We start from the raw sequence: 21776 nt of genomic DNA on the forward strand, positions 1-21776 counted from the left end.
AAAATTATCGTCGCCAATCACGGCCATCCTCCTTTGTCATATCCTTATTTCTCTTCATTTGTTCTTATCTCTCTCTTTCTCAACAACTAAAGTATACATTACATCATGCAAACTTTAAATACAAAGTGTAAATAAAAGATGAGAAATCTGAGATAAACATTACGTCAGATAATTAAAATACTCTAAACGTTTTTAAGGAAACGTAAAAGCTTAGATATATTTATTGAACTTCCAATTAATTCCCTTACGTATCCCCAAAAATTAATGTAATAAAATTGAGCATATTATTTTTAGAAAATAACCTACTCTAAAAGACTAAAACATTCCAAAAAAACTTTTGCAAACAGAGAGAAAAACAAGAGTTAAACGAGTAATTTAATTTCCGGAATATGTAAAAGAAGAAATAAACTAATGCAATTTTTTTGGGTCAAAAACTAATGCAATTTATATTTTTTTTTAAACTAATTAAACAGGAAAAAGACGAAAACAAAAAGCAAACAGGGCCCACAAGCATACAAATATTCGAGAAGAAGAAACATCAAAGAAAGCTTAAAACATCCTTCTCTGTTTCCCCCCCCCCCCACCAAATGAAACCCTACAAAGATCTCTCTAAAGATTTATGAAAATGGACTTAATAATCTCACTGATCCTTCTTCTCTCTTCTTTTATGTAATCCCTTTACTAACTGGAGCTCCAGTCTCCATCTTTCAACGGGAAACAGAAAGAAAAAAATCAGACAAGAGAAAGGTATTGAGTTAACAAACATTAAATGATTTTGATGTTGTTTCAAAGGTTCCATGTGGGTTGCGTTGGAAGTTTAAAAGCTTATAACTTTCTGCAAAATTTTAGACTTTTCAGTTTCTTACAATATTAAATGCTGGATCTTGATCCTGGATCTGGAATGGTTTCTTAAGTTTCTGATTACTAGTTTTGGATGATTCACCACTTTGATCTGATTATGGAACTTATTTACTCTGTTTTTAATTTCTTATATACTCTGTTTCTTAAATACTCTGTTTTCTCTGGATTTATTTGTTCCCTTCACATTCATTTTTATTACATTAATGATCCATTTTCAACTTCTACAGGTCGATTTAATATATATATATATATATATACAAGTATCTGTGAACTATAATGGCGTCTGAGCTGAAACAAACTTTAACCAAGAGATACGGCGCTCTTCAACTATGGGAGATCGTAGTCATTGCTCTCTTTGCAGCTTTCATACTAATCCTCGCCCTTTCAGTATGGCTCAGCTTCCGTAAAAAATCAAGAAGATCTAACTTCACACAGCTTCCCTTAACGCAAACCCCTCACCTTCCTGAAGAAATCAAAGACATAAGTGTTGATCATGTTTTGTCTAACAACAACGGTACATCTCATCAAACTCTAGATGAGAGGTTCAGCGAGAGAGACATTGAGAATGGTGATGGTAACTACTCTGGTTCCTTAGAGAAAAAGACTGCGGTTGGGTCACATTTGTCTCCTGCTACTACTCCTTCAGCAGCAGCTCATTCGCCTCTCTCGGGTCTTCCAGAGGGCTCTCACATTGGTTGGGGTCACTGGTTCACTCTCCGTGATCTTCAGCTAGCGACTAATCATTTCTCCAAGGAGAATATCATTGGTGATGGTGGCTATGGTGTTGTTTACCATGGAACTTTAGCTAACAAAACCCCTGTGGCTGTCAAGAAGTTGCTCAACAATCCGTAAGATACCATACCACCTTTCTCTATCTTTTTACTGCTCATTAGTGCTGTGCATTCCGGTCTACAGTTCGGACCGGGTTATTCGGGTTGAGGTGTTTAGAACCCATTTAGGAATTGGTATTTTTCCGGATCGGTTCAGGTCGATTTTCAATTTTTGTATGAAATCCGAACCATAACCAAATTACATACAATTGGATTTGGTTAGGATTTAAACACAAAAACCAAAAACCTGAGTTAAACCTGAAAAATAGAAAAAAAATATTGGGTATTTCGTTCTTTTTTGAATAACTTTCGGTTTATAAATTATATTTTTAGATATATTGTTATTTTACAAGTTTATAACTAAATATAACTATTTTTTAGCTAAATGAATTGTATTTCATGTATTGAGTTTCGGTTTGGTTTTGGTTTTCCGAGTTTGGAGAAATATGAATCTTTTGGGTTTTTGTAAGTTTCAATCATGTAGTTTTCCGGTTCCGTTCCGGTTTTCGGTTTCAGATAATATAACCAGTCCTATTGCTCATGATATCTGAGATTGGCATTCTTGCTGTTTCATTCAGAGGACAAGCTGATAAAGACTTCAGAGTTGAAGTGGAAGCAATAGGACATGTCAGGCACAAGAACTTAGTTCGGCTTCTTGGATATTGCGTTGAAGGAACACATAGAATGCTAGTTTATGAGTACGTGAAGAATGGGAACTTAGAGCAATGGCTACACGGAGACATGAATCACCAAAGGCATCTCACGTGGGAGGCACGGATCAAAGTTCTTGTTGGCACTGCTAAAGCGTAATTAAGCGTTATGATGATTCTTGTTAATTTCTGGTAGTGTAAGCTTATCAGAATGTGTTGCGGCTGAAACAGGCTGGCTTACCTTCACGAAGCTATTGAGCCGAAAGTGGTGCATAGAGACATCAAATCAGGCAATATACTTATGGATGAAAACTTCGACGCCAAGTTATCTGATTTTGGTCTTGCTAAACTACTTGGAGCTGATAGTAGTTACGTGAGTACTCGTGTTATGGGTACATTCGGGTGAGTTATACAAATTGTAGCTTTAAATAATCTCTATGGGTCTTTTCAAAAAAAAAAATAATAATCTCACATTTTTTCTATGTTTAATATTCAGATATGTGGCGCCTGAATACGCAAACTCTGGTCTCCTAAACGAGAAGAGCGATGTGTACAGCTTTGGTGTTGTTCTCTTGGAAGCTATTACTGGAAGGTACCCAGTGGATTATGAAAGACCTAAAGAAGAGGTAATGCAAAGAACTCACACACTTTGAAATAGAGAGGACGTGAGTCAGAGGTTGATCTTGTTTCATGAAATGTGTGTGTGTGTGTTTAGGTGCATATGGTGGAGTGGTTGAAGTTAATGGTTCAGCAGAAACAGTTTGAAGAAGTGGTGGATAAAGAGATTGAGATCAAACCATCGAAGAGCGAACTTAAACGAGCGCTTTTGACAGCTTTGAGATGTGTTGATCCTGATGCAGACAAGAGGCCAACGATGAGTCAAGTGGCTAGAATGCTTGAATCAGATGAATACCCTGTCATGTCTAGAGAGGTATCTATAGAAATAATTTTTAAACGATAGTGTTAATATAAATGGTTTTGATGAATGTTTAATTAGGAACGAAGAAGAAGGAGAAGTCAGAACACAGAACTGCCTAGAGAAAGCACAGAGGCTAATCAAGACGAGATAGTAACAGAAGCAAAGACTTGAGTAACATACAGATATATACACTGAACGCACTTTTAGATTCGTTGGAGGTTGTTTAGATTCTTTACTTTTCTATGTTTTAATTATACATGTAGAGAGGAAAACAAGATATGTTTCTCTTGTCTGGATCTTTTGTATAGCTTTCTTTCACTACCTTCATACACAGTTACAGTCGCAGATATTTACAAAATGTATGGTTTCTTCTACCTTTATACTTTATTACAACATCAACTTTAAAAATAGATTTTCTCCATGACTTGCAAGACATTATTCTACATTAAAATAGCAAGATAATACATCTTTCTCAGTTTTACAAAATGGCACAAACACAATATTGGTGTATATTGTAAAATTAGTAGAAACTTACATCCCACGCATGAAATACCATAAAAGGAGAAAATAGAGCAACATTGGATTTAGGGTTATTTTTATTAGAGATAAATAAAAAAAAAAGCCTATTTTGCACGAATTTACACAAATTGGATTCAAACAAAAACAAATGAAATAGTGGATGGTGAAGCGTGTTTGTGAGGATATCAATCAATAAGGGTTGTTCCTGTTAGGAGTTTGAGGAGCAGAGCGAGGAGGATTGAGCAGAGGCTGAAGAGCCTTCACCACTATGCTCATGTTTGGCCTGAAGTCTGCCTCGTATTGCACACATAGCGCAGCTACTGCAGCCAGCTGCCATAAGAGAGTAAACCATAATCAGACTCAAAGAATCACACCTCAATACTTAGGCTCTATAGTAGATGTCAACCAATGGAGAAGCAGTTTCTAAGTCATGTCCTAAGCCCTAAGGTAAGCCTTCTCGACTAAAGCGGTGATAGTACTTTAGACAAAGGTTATGGAGGAAAGTTACCTTGGCAACAGCTTTGGGAGGATATTCACCGTTTAGTCTTGCATCAACGCACTCTGCTTCACCTTGTCTTCACTCAGCTTAGGGGTTGCCTGAGACCACACAAACATGTTTTCATTTAATAATGGTTTATGTTTCTAGAGAAAGTTTTGAGTATCTACTCTCTCACAATCTAAGAGTTTGTTCTTCCTACAACATTCTCTAACCAGCATGAGTAAAAATAGAAAAGGAAGCAGAGGTGCATTAAGCATTACCCATGTCACGAGACTCTGCTGTCCACGTGGTAAGGTATTATCAACTGGTTTACGACCTGTGAGGAGCTCTACCAGAACAACTCCAAGACTATAGATATCACTCTTTCTGCTCAATGTTCCTGTCATTGCATACCTGTAAAGCAGAACTCAATTGTAAATTTAGATTTTGAAATTCCAAAACATAACTTTTAAAGTGGATGACTATTTACAATTCTAAGAAACCGAATTATTTCTCACCAGGAGTATCGTATAGTAACAGTTACACAATCTTTCAGCTCCACAATCTTTCAGCTCCGTCTTGATTCCACGTATTTAAAGTTATTCAACCTATTACTCTCCAATCCTAAAGATTGAAACCCGAACCCAAGTAAACCATAGTTTTTCATTGATTTAGCGGTTTGCAACATAAACCAGATTTGAAAACTTAAACCAAACCAACGAAAAAAAAATTTAAACCAAAGAATGAAAAAAAAAACAGACCAAAGAAGAAACCAACCCGACCCGTCACATCTTCCTTCTAACATCGACATGCTTCATTATTTTCAGGTTAGAAATCAACAATTTTTTAAAAATCTATAATACGTCGATACTAATAATTATATTTTTTTTGGGTCAAAATACTAATAATTATATAAAGCAAGAAAAAAAGAGAGAAAAGCCATTGATTGTGAATTTAAGGTTTTCAGATAAATTTGAAAAGAAGACGATAGGGCTACTTTCATCAATTTTTTTCCATTAATGACTTTAAAAACAATAAAATACGGAGAACTTGCAATTGGGAGAAGACAGATTCAGAGAGATGTTAGGGCAAGAGATTGAGTTTTTGTCCATAGCTGATTATCTTAAGATATTATGTTTTGGGACTGGAAATTACGATTCACATATACGAATTGGATAAGGTTGATGGTGGAGGGTTTAAAGTTAACGGGTCAGATATTGGGTGAGGAGATAATTCGTTGGATTTGGATTGGGTGAGAGGAAGAAGATGAGATGATGATGGGTTTTTTCGGTTTAAAGTGGCTTATTAAGATGGATTTAATTAATTTTGGTTTATTATTTCTAATCTGGTTGTTTCGGTTTAATTAAGTTATCCATTTGTTACTGTCCAAATTGAAAAACGGGTAATCAGAAATAAACCGGCTATGTGTCGGTTTTATTTTAAACCTTAAACATTATGCGGCTTTGCGGTTCGAAATTTTGAATTAAGGAGTAACAAGTTGAATAACTTTAAATAAGTAGAATTAGGAAGAATTAGAAGGAAGTAGAAAGATTCTGTGTAACTGTTAATCTGTTACTATACGATACTGTTAGTCTGTTATTATATGATACTTCTGTTGGGAAAGCTTAAACATCACGCTGATGACTATTTACATATTTAAAGTTAGAATAAGACACGTAACATCACTAAGGTATAACAAAAATTCCTTATATATTAATTGATGATTTTTTAAAAAGTTATAACTTGAATTTATTAAAAATTAAAAAAAAAACTTCATCCTACGTGGCATTTGTGTATGTCTTCCAAATCCTATTTCAAAGAATTCTAGAGCACCTTATATAAATTATAGTATAAAAATTATACTCTCCAATAAAATAATATTTCGCATGCTATAGTTGGTCGCATATATCAAATCTTTATTGTTTCGCAGACTTTCCTTAAATAAAACCTACGGAATTACGTAATGTGATTAAAAAATATATATATAGCAATTAATGATTTTAAACAATAAAGATTTGATAACAATTTGTATATTTTTTATCATTTTTGTTTATTTCTTTATTATTAAAATAAATTACATAATTACATTAATCATATAATAAGAATCTAGATTTTTTTTGTATATGTTGTATTTTGAGTTTTTCAAAACGAGTATAAATTACTAAAACTGTTAAAAGTCTCACATAAACTTTTATGATCAAGGTTTAAATTTTTTTCTATATTAAGATACAATGATTATAAGACCATATGAAGAAATAATTTTATTTTAATAGGGTTTTATGTTAATATATATATTTTATATCGTTTAAATTAAACTATACATCGTATGAAAATGTATACTTATATTTTGATATTCGCATTGAACATATATTGAAAAGTTAATATTTTAATTTTGAAATCTTCATTATTTTTTAAATGATTATAAATTATTGAAATTATCTCACATTAAAAAAAATTTGTTGGTGTAAACTTTTGTTACACAAATATGCAAATAATCCTAAAATCATATGAGTAGAAACTTCATTTAATCTATATTAAAAGTGTACTATATATATGTTAATATCATTTAAATTTAATTATATATCATATACAATAGATAAGATTGATTGTTTTGATTTATTTACCCTAAAATTATTGCGAATAAACAAGAGTGATAGTTTGATTTATATGCACACGCCAATTTATTACATAATAGTAACTGATTTCTTAGTTATTTAATATATATACTTATTATTTTATTATTTCATAATATGCAGAAAAACATAAAATAAATAATAAATATAAAATATTTATTGTGCAAAAGGTGCAGATCTTAAGATAAGTATGTATCTCTTTAATTATTTTAAATCATAAGCATTTTCTAAATCTCAAGTCAAAACAAATAAACGAAATGAGAATAAACTTCAAAATCAATATTTATATCGAACAATAACCAAAATGAAAAAGAGAAAAATATTGAAAATATATAGGATTGGCACGTGAACGTAAACTTCTCGTAACCATAATTAATTTTTAAATTACTAAATCATGATATAATACCGAGCTGGCATAGTTTCATTGTAATCAAATAGACCCAAGATTTTTCGACTTAAACGTTAGGTTCTTATGCGGTATGTGATTTTTTGACTTATTTTTTTTTTTAAAAATGGGATCAACTCATCAGCAAACAAATTATGTAATTAACAAAAAGTAATAAAAATTGTTTAAAGACCAAAATATTAATTCAATCAAGAATATAAATTCATTTTTCCGTATAATATTTTTTAAATAATTTTTATATAAATTTATCTTGCGCAGGTCGCATCATTATAAATCAATTGTATCAATAAATTATCAAGCTTCATAAGCGACACACCAATACCGAATTCCGATGATGCAAAAGACAGTCAATTTCCGTTGGAATTTTTAGACAAAGTTCTGACAAGTTTGTTATAATACTCCGACAAAATACAATTCACTGAAATGGATTTGTGTTTGGACAAGATTCCAACAATTCATTCCGTTAACGTTTTGACAAACATTGTTCATTAGAATTTTTCGATAAAGTACCGACAAGTTTGTTAGAATACGTACTCCGACAAAATAAAATTCTTGGAAATGGATTTGTGTTCAAACAACATTCCGACAATCTATTCCGTTAACGGCCAGACAAATATAGTTCATCGTAATTTTTTGAGAAGTTTCTGACAAAGTCAATAGTTTCTCGGTAATTCCTCGGAACGGCAAAGTAAATTTACGGATGACTCATGCATGTCCTCGGAAACAATCCTCGGCACTTTTCTTGTAGTGTTTGTTTCATTATCCACATAAAGACATATATTTGCAATCTTGGATTCTTGATGATGTCATCTTTTTTTTTTTGAAAGAAGATGTCATCTTCGTACGATTCACGTATTCCATATTGATTGTGATTTCTGAAACCTTTTTTCATCAGATACCACAATCTTGTCATTGTTTTAAGTTTTTACTCATGCATGCAAGTTTGATTTCTATAGGCTTATTTAAAACTTAAAAAGTGTAGCCAGTAAAGTTTTTGAATATAAGAACTGGAAAATTTTCTAAAGTTGTTAAAAATTATAAATTTTGACGTTAATATTTACTATTTTTACTTACTAATGCTGACTAATTACTAGAGATTGACCTACACGTCTGTGCGGGTGTTAATTTTTATATTTTTATAAATTTATTTTGTTTTTATCATATTTTATATGTGTCATAATATAATTAACTGTATAACTATTTGAATATATTTAGGTTTCTATACATCAGAATAGAATCCGAATCAAATAGGATAATATGGTTACTTTTGGTTATTTGGTTATTTTTAGGTTAAGTTTAGTTTGAATTCAAAATATCTGAACTGTATCGGTTAATATTGTTACTTTAAGTACAAATATCCGAACTGGCCTCAAATACATTAGTTTTTGGATATTTGTAGGTTTCTATATATCAAAACTGAATTCATCTTGACTTGGGAAGACCAGATTCGAAACCCACATAAAAAATTATAATACCCGACTGAAGCCTGGTTTCAAAACTCAAAAAAACTGATATCTAAAAGAAATAACTCGTAGCTGAGCATATATGAATGTCTATGTCTAACTGATTATGTAAACAAATAAAAAAATTGTTAACTATTTTGAATTCTTGTCACAAATAGAGTAATTTCATTCAAATATGTCGAATTATTATAGTTAATATGTGAAATAAATGTTGTCAAAATATTATAGTAAATCTACATTATAATAGGGCGGTTGCATCACTCCTGATGCGACACGTCAGCGATATGTGGGTCTCACTTTTAAAAAGTGTGAAAAAGTGTCAAGTCTGTGGCTCGAACCCGGGTTATTGAGATCTAAACAACAACATTTATACCACTGAGCTAAACGATTCTTTGTACATTGATGGCTAAAACAAATATATATTTATGAAGGTCTGAAACCTTTGCTTCTTCGGTTTTCTCTGTGGGACCCACACTTATTTATTTTATCTAATGATTTAATAAATACTTTATAACTCACGTTTTGAAATGAGATTCGTTAAAAAAAAACCAATAAACCTCTTTGTTCTGTAAGCGTTCTCTTCAATGGAAGTTTAGGGCTTTCAATTTTTAATCATCGGTTCATGACTCATCTAAGAAACACAGATTGACTCTTTGAGTTTCATGAATCAGTTTTTCTTCTTTAGTCTCTACATCTCCCCATCTTTAATAAATTCATCATCGGTTCTTTTATTTTGCCTGATAAATCATGATTGTGTGGTTTTAATTTTCTTTGGTCATCCTTAGCTTGCACCCTTTGATCTAACCAAGAAGAAGAAAAAGACATTTGTCGTTCAGGATGCCATCGAGGACACAGCTGAGTCACACGGGAGACATACTATCTGTTGCCTTTGTTTAATCTTTGAAACATATTTGTTTCTTTTTATCAGTTGCTTTGTTTAATCTTTTTTCCTGCAAATAATGATGACTTTGACAGTTTATTTACGGGAGCCAAGAAGTAAAAGAAGAAGAAGCCAGTGAGTGTTTGACATTTTATGTCTTCCTGAGTTTTTTTTTCATTCATTAAACTTGGATTTTGAAGATTATGTGCCTCACATTCTTTTTATTTTGATGGTTGTTAGGTTGAATGAAGATCATTGAATAAACAAAATGTCGATGCTCCTGAAGATTTGGAGGGTACTTTATATTTCTTTCTCTGATAATTCTAGCGACATAAATTTGAACCTTACAGAGGGTACATTGTAGAGCATCCTAATGATGAGGAAGAGGTAGAGGGAATTGATCTTCACTAGCAATGTTACCCGTGGGAGGGAAGTGACATGGATTACTTATACGACGAGGTAAGCATATCATTAGATGGTTTGCGGTCCATCTTTGAGAGCCGTTGATTGTAAGTGTCTATCGTTTTGAAGTTGCACGACACTAAGATGTAAAGAATTACTAATTACGATTACCTTACTAGCAGAGTTCTTTTGCACAGCTATTGTCAATGGAATTAACACTGGAAATTGATGGTGCTATATTTCATGTTTCAAATGCTAACGCAAGCTCCAATGTTGATTCTCAGCTTTAACATGCCAAAATCACAATGCAGTGGGTGTTGTAAGGTAATTCAGTAGGCACAAATGTTCAGTTAAAAAAAATTCTAAACTGTATTTATGCATCAAACTTATCATCCGTAACATAATAATATTATTTTTCTGTGCTAGGAACCGTTTGTAAATAAATATCTCGGATTTATATGACTGCTTAGTTTGTTGCTTTTGACAGTGAAATCACTAAGCTTGCAATGTGTCAGGACAGCAAAAGCATCTCAGCTGATGGTTAGCTTTACAATTTCGTTGGTTTCTTTTTCCTATTATGTTGGACGGATTATTTTAGCTAACAAATATAGCAACAGAACGCTGGCAATAACTCTAATAGATTTATATATACATTTAGAATTGGAAGTTTGGTGAGAACATGAACAAGTACTTCTGTCACGCTATTGGACAGTTATACGCCATTTCAAGAGAATTGATTTCTTATATTTCCATAATCAGTAAGATTTTAACTGTTTTTTCTACTTTGCATTCATACCTCATTCTCCATCTAACTTCTCGGTGCTACTATATAATGATCAAGTCATTTTCTGCACAAATAGGCAAGTGGGGATGTTACGTTGGGTGCTTGGTTTATTGGGCTTGGCTATACAAAGTCTGTTGTGACTCAAAAACTTTTACCTCATTTAACATTGATTCTGGTTTTTGAGAGAATTGCAGATTGTAAATGAAAGGCACAAGTAGGGAACATATGTGTAGCTGTGTTCGACTCGACATGTAGCGGTATCTGCAGATCCGCTGATCCCATTGTGGAGGTTAACATGCAATGTGTTGACCTGGAAATCATTATTTGGAAGCTACATTTCGAGGCATTTCCTCAACATATAAATAGACCATAGACAGAGTTTGATATTTATAATACTCAGTGATCATGGAGTCTGCAGAAAACAGTCCTTTTGCATATTCTATATGGAAGCAAGAGATATGTCCTTTGTTTGATGATTGTATTATGATAGCTACTAACATAGGAGATGACTAGAGAAAGAGAAATGAGTATGAAACTCTTATATGGGTAGCTTTTGTAAACACATTTGGGTTTATTAACAGTTGTGACAAGCAATTATGTTTATAGTAAAGGAAACCCGCCGCAGCGTCAATAACAAATGCGCCTGTTTTTTGGTTGTTTGGGATTGAAATAGCTTATCGGTTTTCTAAATCAATATAATTGATTTGACTAAAGCTATCTTGGATGACAAAAAGAAGGATTGCAAGTTTAATAACTTCTGCTTTAGACTTTAATTTCAACTAAATTATAATCATTCTTTTATCCATATCATCTTAGTTATAATCGTAAGGATTTACTAGAATAAATAAACAGTTTCAACAATATTTAATATGTGATTTAATAAACAAAACAACATGTAGGATTTTTAGGATTTAAAGAGATTGGAGACAATATTTAATGAATATAAAAAGAATACGAAGCAGATGATGAAAAATGATTCGAGCAAATTAGTGGCAACACAGAGGTAAGCGAGATAAAAATATCAATCAATAAAGAATGAAATAAGAATGATCAGGGTTAAGTTATTACACAAGCTAAAACTAAGACAAATCAAACGACAAAACGTGAAAACAAATGTAAACAAGACAAGAGGAGATGATGAAGATAAAATGCATTGAAAAACTGAATGCTAGATTAGTAAGCAAGAGACAAAAATAGATTAAAATGCAAAAACCCTGCGCCTTGGTGCGGGTAACGATCCCTAGTATAATTAATGAAGTAGTTAAAAAGTGAGGAAATGAATGTAAAAGATAAAAAAAAGTGAAAACAAATAAATTTTGTATTTTACTTCTATAGTAAATATAAATTATGTCAATTTATTTGGTAAAGATCATAAATGAAGTGGTTAGAATTGATTAAAAATAGAATGAAAATATGTAAAAAAAATCACTTAAAAATAGGTATTATATTTTTACTGCTATCAATGTTTTCAAACAATTTTCATTTATATTGTTATCCATGTTTTCAAACAGTTCTCATTTTTATTTTAGTTTTAATAATATATATATATATATATATATGCTCCGTATATGAAAATTAGAAATTTTGACGTCAATATATACTATTTTTACGTACGAATGTTGACATAATAACTATATGCTCCATATGTGTTCATTTACGTATATTGTATGAAAATGTTATAACTAGATATCAGTTTTTTGTTAGAGTTTGTACCTTGGTGCATCCAGATTCAATCTGAACGGAGGAGGAGGCCTTCTTTGTTGTTTGTTTAAAACCAACGAATGAATTTGGAGTTCGAAATTTTGTGCAAATTGAATTGCATTCTTCTGTATACATGCATTCATATGTTCAGATGCGAAATATTGGAGATTAAAAGTTTCAAAAGAAAATAAATATTAGAGATGAAGGCTATATATTGTATTAGATGTGTTGGAATGTTAAAAATGTGTGAAAAAGCTAAACTTGAGTATCCAGTTTTGATTTGTGGCATGATCGTCGTTCATATACATGCATATCTGTATCCAAATTGACTTGTGACATCTAAACCGAGATTTCATGTATTTAAAATTGTACCGAGACTAAACCATCACTTAAATATGTCAAAGCTAATTTGCGGCGTAATCACAGAATCGCTGATGATATATATCGTAATTATGATTTGTTGTTGTGGTAGTCACTAATAGATCTGTATTGTCATCGATGAATCAAGATGTAACTTTAAGTAATAGGATCACGAAGAAATAGTTTAAATAATTTGAAAATAAAAAAGCCCGAAATAATACAAAAGAAACCACTGATAGGGTAACAATAAACAAACTCAAACGAAACCCCAAAATAATGAATAGTGAAATTTACTAAAATAAGAATAGTGTTTCTAAAATTTGAAAACCGATTCCGCAGATCCAGTTGACTTGACTCAATCCTTATGCTTCTTTCTCTCAAATTAACTCGGAACAATAGTTTTTACTTTGTGTTTATATAAATAAGAACAATGGTTTTGGTTAGACTGACAAAACGTTTCTACAAAGTCATAATCTTTATCAATTTTTGAATCATGAAGGGTACTACTTTGGTTATGGTATTTTCTGTTTTCATATGTTTCATTCTGAGTCATGGTAAAGGTAATTACATTATTCATTTGAATTCATTATTAACATCAACAAAAATCGTGTTTGAAAGAAATAAAGAAGCAAAGAAGAGTTCTAGAACATGACGATTTAAAATCGTTTAAATACTAATTTTTTCTCTATAAACTAACAATGTATTTTGGTTGATAAAATAGACGGGGACTGTTATGATCAGATCCCATTCCCTGGAAAATGCAGCAAGTTACATGGAGACAAGAGATGCTTCAGAGACATGCTTTCGAATAACATAACACGGCGTTTTCTTACTTGCACCTGTATAAACCGGGAACCAGACAAATCACGTAAGAAAGGACATATCTTTTTTTTTTTTAAGTTTTCATATTAATTTTTTTCTTACAATAAAACAGCTGGAAACCTACAAACCGATTTACACCATTCGGAACACCCCGGGCATATCTGCTCATGTCTCAGAGCTGTTGCCGGTGATTGTGTGCCAGATGCGTAAAAGAGTTTTTGGTGGTGAAACATAGATTAGCAATGGTGCTAATCTGATGGTATTTTCTTCTTAGTAAAGGCAATAAGATTAGGCGTTATTCATTAATAACGGACAGTACATGCGTATTTTCACTCAATTTTGTTTCGTTTATTTTTGTTTGCTTTCGACATTTCCAAATCTATATTAATAAAAGAGACCATGCTCTATTTAGTTCTTTTTAGTGCTACCACGTCATCTCTCCATTTTCTCAAGATGTCAGATCAGTATTTTCATTTTCCCATTTTTTTATTTTTCGTAAAAAATAATTACTAAATGGACATTTACATTATCGATTGGGCTATGCTTAATAAGAGATCTACTTCATATTTTGCACATCATACAGAAAACTAGTTTTCTTGCATCACACACTAGAAGTTTTCTTGCATCACATACGCAGATATAATAATTTTAAATATTGTATCTTTTATTTTAAACGAAAATTTAATTTATATTTAGATATTATTATTTTTATATTTTAACTTTAAGAACTTGAAAAAAATCATAATATATTTTTATAGTTTTATTTCTTTTGATTTGGTTTAAGTATTTCAATTTAATTTTATATTAAATTTTAATAAAGTTAAAATTATATTTTACAAAAATAATTATTTTAATTAATTTATATTTAATAATTATATATTTTAAATATATCTTTTATCATCTGGTTATATATATATATATATATATATATATATATCTAAATATCTAAATTCTAATAAATTTAAGAATTTGTTTGTTTTAGTTAAAATATGTCAAAACAGAGAAAATCAATTGGTTAATTAACCTGAAAACATACAAGTTTGTATTTGTTGATGCATGCTTCAATTCATTTTGTACAAATATGATATATAAGTTGATGTACAAAATTATATTTATAGTTATATTTAGCCTATTTTATAAATGTAATATATATATATATATATATATAGATTATATATATATTGTATATTAATTTAATAGTGATATAGGATGTATTAATTATTTTAATAGTTTTGCCAAAAATAAATATTTATATAGAAAATTTTAGATTAATGATGATATAGGAGTTAAAAGTCATACTTTCACGAATTTACACAAATTGGATTCAAGCAAAAACAAATGAAATAGCGGTTGATGAAGCGTGATTGTGAGGATATCAATCAATAAGGGTTGTTCCTGTGAGGAGTTTGAGGAGCAGAGCGAGGAGGATTGAGCAGAGGCTGAAGAGCCTTCACCACTATGCTCATGTTTGGCCTGAAGTCTGCCTCGTATTGCACACATAGCGCAGCTACTGCAGCCAGCTGATCCATACCGAGTCATAAGATAGACAAAACCATAATCAGACTCGAAAAAAAAAATCATACATCAGTACTTAGGTTCTATTGTCAGAAGAAGGGATCTTGTATTACAATCTAGTCCTCTACAATAGGGAACACACCACGATGGAGAAGCAGTTTCTAAGTCATGTCCTAAGGTTAACCTTCTTTATTGAGTCAATGATAGCATGACAAAAGATTATGGGGGAGAACTTACCTTGGCAACTGCTTTGGGAGGATATTCACCGTTTAGTCTTGCATCAACGCACTGCTTCACCTTGTCTTCACTCAGTTTAGGGGTTGCCTGAGACCATACAAACAAGTTTTCATTTAATAATATGATTGCAGACACATTCCTTTTTTTTTGTATAAGAGTTTGGTCTTCCTACAACATTCTCTAATCAATATGAGTAAAACAGAAAACGAAGCAGAGGTACATTAAGCATTACCCATGTCACAAGACTCTGCTGTCCACGTGGTAAAGTATGATCAACTGGTTTACGACCTGTGAGTAGCTCAAGCAGAACAACTCCAAAACTATACACATCACTCTTTGTGCTCAATGTTCCTGTCATTGCATACCTGAAATGCATAATTCAATTGTCAATTGGGATTATAATATTCCCAAAACATGATTTTTAATTGAATGACTATTCAAGCAGAGGGCTTACTCTGGAGCGTGATAGCCAAAGGTTCCAAGCACACGAGTCGAGTGAAGGCGAGCAGCCATGTCAGGGGCTTGATTAGACAGATCGAAATCAGCAATCTTAGCGATATCATCATCAAACAAAAGCACATTGCTAGACTTGATGTCTCTGTGGATAACATGAGTGTTTGCCTTCTCGTGCAAGTACTCCAGCCCTCTAGCCGCACCAACAGCGATCTTAACTCTCTGGTTCCACGACAAGACAGGACCTGGCTGCGCTCCTTTCACGCCTTTTCTACCTGTCACCAACAAAAGTTCACTTCACAGCCCTAAAACTCAAATGCTTTTTTACATTTAGTAACATACCGTGGAGAATATCATGAAGAGATCCATTAGACGCAAATTCATAAGCAAGAACACGGAGCGGTCCATCAACGCAGTACCCGAGAAGGGCAACGACATTGTCTTGACGCAATCTCGAAACCATTGATACCTGTTTTAAAGATCTTTTGTGTCAGTAACAAAGCAATAGATTGACAATATTATAATGATTTTAAGTTAATAGCATTCTACCTGCGCGAGAAACTCTTGATCAGGTTGCTTACTGGAATCAAGTTTCTTGATGGCAGCTGCGTTTCCGGTTTTGAGAACACCGTAAAACACTCTTCCATAAGAGCCCTCACCAATTAAGGACTTTGAACCGTAGTTATCGGTTATGTCCTTTAGTTCGTCAGCTGGAATAGCGGGAACAGAGATAGGCTGCATCTGAATAACTGGTGAGTTCTTGGGCGGATCTGCCTTGTGATGGTGAGCATTGATACCTTAACAACAACAGTTGAAAAGGTTCATAAACTTGGCCGCAAGCCAAAGGATGGACACTAAAGAGAACTAAATACTCATATGGGTAAACTAAGTTATACCATCTCTGTTGTGGAATGGCTTTGGTCCGGTTTCGGAAACCCTACGAAAATCCTCACCACCACCAAAACAGCCAAAGCAGCTCATTGCGCTTTTCTCTTACACACACAAACTTAGAAAACTGTTTAACACAAAACGTCAAAAAATTTCAGTAATGGGAGTTGTAGCAGGACAAGATTTGAGCTAAAAATAACAGTAAATGCAAAACTAAAAATAATTAGTTTTTACATTACTAAAAATCTTTCAAAGGAAATTAGACAAAACGAATATAGAAATGTTCTGACGCAGAGCCTCAGGAAATACTTTCAGACAATGAACAGGGTTTAACCAACAACATAAATAAGACAGACTTGTCGGAAATCAAAAGGAAAATAATTGTTTTTAAAAAAACAGATTATACATGAGAAAAATACAATTCTTCTCCATGATCAAAGTTTCAACATAACCCCGGACATTTGTTGACCTAAGGTCAACGATCGTAACCGTTAAAATGGAATTCAAACTGAAATAAACCCAGAAAAAAACACTGTTTACAAAATCTTAATCGGCATGAAACCGGAACCTCAGGGAGAAATAATCTAATCACGAACATAAAAGGAAAGACCCTGAAAGGGAAATTCATTAGAGTTGGTCAGAAGAGAGCAAACATTTACCTTTTTCCAAAAAAAAATCAACAGAAGAGGAGAAGAGAAGAGACGAGTCGAATGTTTCCGATGAGAGAAGAAGAAGCTTTCCTATCTTGTTGGGTAGGGTTGGTGAAGCTTAAGCTTAAGAAGACACAAGACTTTTCTTCCCGGCGGAAATTTTTACAGTTAATGATGATTTATAAAGTGGTGGAGCAGTTGCGCACGATAGCGTCTCCCCTCGCCTGCAACTTTTCATTATTTTACTTTTTCGTGTTTAGAAGCCTTAAGTCTCTAATCTACTCATTAATTAGCCATTTGGTTTTAGTTTAATTGTTGCACAGTTTCATATTATTACATGGTTTTTGTTTTCGCGGATAGATGTATATGTTCACATAATTGCATAAATTAAGTTAACTAATCATCAAAAATATGCATATTTACATTTTCGGATTTTTAAAAAGTAGTTCATATCATATAAACATTATCACATTTTTTTATGTTCTTTTTGGTACAATAGTAATTGTTTGTTTACCTGCTAGGCTGAATTTATGAGAGAAAACCCAAAAAGACGGCTTATATATTCTATTAAATAGGAAGATTATAAATAGTGGTACTATTATATTATTGTGATGGGATATAATAAAGTTGTAGGTTAGATAGAGGTCAAGATGTAAAGCAAGGGTCTTTTGACCATCACGGTGATCGTGTTCTTTGTGTTACTTGGTCTGTCTGTCTACAAGTCAACAACCAACTTCTAAGCTTTCGCGTCTGTCTCACCTCAATTCCCACCATCTTTTCCTTTTCTTTTTGGTTCAAAATCTTATGCACGCGACTTTTATATATTTATGTGTGTTTTCAGCAATTTTAGAATATTCTTGAGTAAATGTGTTTACAAAATAAAACATATATTCTCTTGAGTAATATTTAATCGAATAAAAATTGAGTGATAAATTTGGAATTCTTTTACCGTTCAAACCAACGTCATTACACAAACTTTAAACTAACAACACAAAACCAAATCCCACAAGAATCGACCTGAGTTGTGTTTTGTTTAAAAGTTACCCATGGGGCCATAGGCCATAAAGCAATAAAATGCTGGGTCTATCTATTCAACCCATTATTTCACATTTTATCTCTCCGTGACTAAGCCCAGAGGCTAGCAACTGTCAGCTAAATACGCCATTTATTTCGTTGATTTTAGGGCCTTAATTGTTAGTCTGTTTTATCGATATTTGGGGATTAAGAGCACCTTTATCAATGGTATTAAAAAAAAGGTTTTCAGTTACAAATTAAAGCAAAATTGATTGATGGAATTCTAATAACCACCCATTAAATTTTCAAAAGTTCTATTTTTGTGTTAATTAGTCAGGCCCGGCCCGCTGCGGAAGCAGAGTAAAATGACCGTTTAGGGTCCAAACATCTTTCCAAGATTTTCCTCGAAGCACCTGTTCATTGATTTTTTTTTTCTTTTATGTACTGCTGAAACCCAGTTTGGAATAGCAACTAATAATTTTTTGAGAATCCCCTCTTTATACCAATGATGGAATTGCTCTAACAAAGTGGTTCAAGGTGAGTTTCAACGAATAAAAAAAATCAAAATAGAATTAAAAAGAATTCTAATATTAGGATTTTTTAGAACTCCACTACAATTCCATATGACACTTGTAAATAATAGATTGGTTAAATTTTTATTTTATAATTAACTCTTAATTATCCAATAACTCATTAAAATATTAATATTTTTTGTTTTGTTTTAGAAACTCTTTGGATTTCTTATTGACAATGTTGCTCTAACAACTCAATGCAATTCTTTTGAAAGATAAAACAATGGATCATGTTATCTCTCATTTTGTCAGACTACATATCTAACATTATTTGCTGTACTGTGCTTATTTCGTCTCCTAAGTTTTGATTAGACATTAGTCATTGGATTGCCGTCTACTACTTTGTTTGTGATTAAGTGTATCTATTTCGAAACTCAACGAAAATAACTCACAAAAGAAAAGCTATAAATGTTAAAAAATGAAAATCAGTGTGTGATCTTACCAAAACTGAAAAATAGATCAATATTATTGGCAGGCTGGCGAAACTGTTCAAAATGTTTCTTTTCAAAACGACAATATCAGAGATAGACTATCGACCAGTGGGTCTAATTTGACACCTTAGCCGACACACTAACAAAGAGATAAATGAAAAAGTGAAGAATTCTATGTTGTCTTTTTGCCGGTGGCGACTGGACCCATCACTAAAGAAACAGCATGTGTGTGTAATGTAATGCGTCTCTCTTTCACTCCAACATGTCCCGTCCGGTTTCCCGGTTGTTAATTACTTTCCGTTCTCACTCACCGACACAAACCCCTTCTCTTAACTCCATGATTTACGTTGGCATTTATTTCTAACTCATTTCATTCGGATTCACATGCTCCAAAATAATCTTACCATGAGAAATACTCACTCCATTTCTAAAAATTCCATGTTTAAAAAGAAATATTTTTAAAAATACATTTGCTACATTTTTAATGTAATACTTAATGGTAATTTATAAATTTCAGAAAGCATAATTCTGTTTTTATCAACGTAATTCTATTTATTAAAATTCTATTAGTTGAATTTTATGTGGAATAGTTAATTACAAAAAATAATATACTAATAATTAAAAATTTTTATTTTTAATATGTAAAAATTCTAAAATAGACATTTTTGAAATAGAAGAAGTCTTTGTGGTATTTAAATATTTTTTTATGTTAGAATTATTCTCTATTTTCTAACACTAAACCATTAGCTTTGTCATAATATCTAAAAAAAAATCTCCCTTTTCCAAATAGCTCTCGATTCTCTCTAGCTTAAACACCACTTGTTTCAGTTGCCGGCCAGCGACGTTAGCTATCCCAGCCACGGTGTCGGTCCGATATGTTCTTTAGTATTTAATTTCAGTGTAGTATGTGTAGATCGGTGTTTATTTGGACAGTTTCGGGATGGTTCTTCTCCGGCGATCTTGACCCGAGATGTTGGGTTTCCTCTCCGGCGTTGATGGCTTTGACAGCGTCGGCGTTGATGGCTTTGACAGCGTTGTATGGTCGGCTTACGTTCTGGTGTCGCACCTACTCTCTGGTGGACGACTAGCTTTTGATTCCGGGGCCCATGCCTTCCTCTTCGGGTTTGGACTGCCGGCTTCTGGTGTTTGAGGACATAATAGCTCCGGGTTGTACCGAATTCTGTTTGGATCTCCTCTTCTTTGTGCCTTCTATGTTCCAATTGATTCTGGCTTCGATTGGTTCGACAACTGTTTTGATTGGAACTCCCTCGTCGGAAGAGGAGTTCGTCTTGGCTATAGTTTGCATGGCGTCGTACGCCCCCGCAAGTTTCCGATCGGGGTGATGAATAGATTTGTGTGTGTTTGGTGGTTTGATGTCTTTGGATGAGATCTCGATTGGTCGATGACGCTCTCTAAAGACGTAAATCAAGCGATGATGGTGTAGTCTGGGTGAAACCGGTGTGGGTTTCTTTGATCGTGGTTATAGATCCGCAGGTTCCGGTGGACGGTCGGTTGGTTTTCGGCGTCGATTCTCAAGCGGTGAAGACGGTGGAGGTTCCAGCACGTGTCCTCTGTCTTTGTGCGTTTGACACGTTGTTGGGGTTTGACTTGTATTTTGGATTTGAGTTTTAATTACGCCATTGTATGGGCCTCTTTTAGTGTTTGCAGTTGGGCTTGTGTGTTGGACATCCATGCCTTTTTGTTTTTGGGCTTTTATGTTGTAAATTTTATGTTCAATAAAATATTAGATGGCAAAAAATAATAATTATTTTATATTTTCTTGTACGATTCATGTTTAAGTTCTTTTCTATGTGTTTCTAAAAAAATGATCAGTTAATGGCAAGTTTTAAAGTTTCAATTAAATTTATTGTATTACTATTGATTTAATTCACTTTAAATTATAATCGCAAATTACTACTTTTCAATATATGTGAAAATATAAAAAAGTTATTAATATTATACTAAAATAGATCTTCGACTATAACCATGATTCTAGATCTTCACTAGATCTGATGTCTAAGAGCATCTGCATCGCGCAGAGACGCGCATCTCTAAAGGAGGGTCCACGATTTTAGAATAAACCGTATACAAATTGTGCACAATAAAAAACGTATGTTGTGTGTTTTTTGCACTGTTCGCGGGTCCACCGACACGTGGCGGTCCGTGATTAGTACGCTTTTTTGCACTGTTCCAGGTCCACGGACACTGTTCGCGGATCCACCTACACGTGGCGGCCACCGAAAAAAAAGACTTTAAATTGTACAAGTTGTACTTGGACGCGGTGGTCCAGTTAAACAAATCCAACGGT

General features: G+C 32.9%; 3 protein-coding genes and 1 long non-coding RNA gene across 5 annotated transcripts; 2 read left to right on the forward strand and 2 right to left on the reverse strand.

Annotated features, from left to right (window-relative positions):
* Positions 1–552: 552 nt before the first annotated feature.
* LOC106428976 (probable receptor-like protein kinase At3g17420) lies at positions 553–3681 on the forward strand. Of its 2 annotated transcripts, none has more exons than XM_013869718.3 (7): positions 553–747; positions 1089–1709; positions 2270–2497; positions 2573–2743; positions 2838–2967; positions 3057–3272; positions 3339–3681. In XM_013869718.3, exons 2-7 carry the CDS (start codon positions 1138–1140, stop codon positions 3429–3431), a joined length of 1410 nt encoding a protein of 469 aa, XP_013725172.2. In that variant the 5' UTR covers positions 553–747; positions 1089–1137; the 3' UTR covers positions 3432–3681. The 2 variants fall into 2 exon arrangements, with proteins under 2 accessions (XP_013725172.2, XP_013725173.2); XM_013869719.3 differs by having other exon boundaries at positions 554–747; positions 3347–3681.
* A 241-nt stretch (positions 3682–3922) lies between these two features.
* On the reverse strand, positions 3923–6079 carry LOC125580286. The gene is made up of 3 exons (XR_007318054.1): positions 4776–6079; positions 4288–4671; positions 3923–4109 (listed from the first exon to the last, which is right to left on the reverse strand). It is a non-coding gene; the product is annotated as an uncharacterized LOC125580286 (long non-coding RNA).
* A 7209-nt stretch (positions 6080–13288) lies between these two features.
* LOC111203369 (putative defensin-like protein 233) lies at positions 13289–14129 on the forward strand. Its single transcript, XM_022697139.2, has 3 exons — positions 13289–13446; positions 13608–13754; positions 13821–14129. Exons 1-3 carry the CDS (start codon positions 13380–13382, stop codon positions 13916–13918), a joined length of 312 nt encoding a protein of 103 aa, XP_022552860.1. The 5' UTR covers positions 13289–13379; the 3' UTR covers positions 13919–14129.
* An 825-nt stretch (positions 14130–14954) lies between these two features.
* LOC106428971 (receptor-like cytoplasmic kinase 1) lies at positions 14955–17688 on the reverse strand. The gene is made up of 8 exons (XM_013869712.3): positions 17461–17688; positions 16810–16928; positions 16463–16710; positions 16256–16382; positions 15915–16188; positions 15693–15825; positions 15461–15547; positions 14955–15228 (listed from the first exon to the last, which is right to left on the reverse strand). Exons 2-8 carry the CDS (start codon positions 16892–16894, stop codon positions 15088–15090), a joined length of 1095 nt encoding a protein of 364 aa, XP_013725166.2. The 5' UTR covers positions 16895–16928; positions 17461–17688; the 3' UTR covers positions 14955–15087.
* Positions 17689–21776: the final 4088 nt, after the last annotated feature.

This window comes from Brassica napus, chromosome C1 (genome assembly GCF_020379485.1).
Source record: "Brassica napus cultivar Da-Ae chromosome C1, Da-Ae, whole genome shotgun sequence".
In the NCBI taxonomy this organism is placed as follows: Eukaryota; Viridiplantae; Streptophyta; class Magnoliopsida; order Brassicales; family Brassicaceae; genus Brassica; species Brassica napus.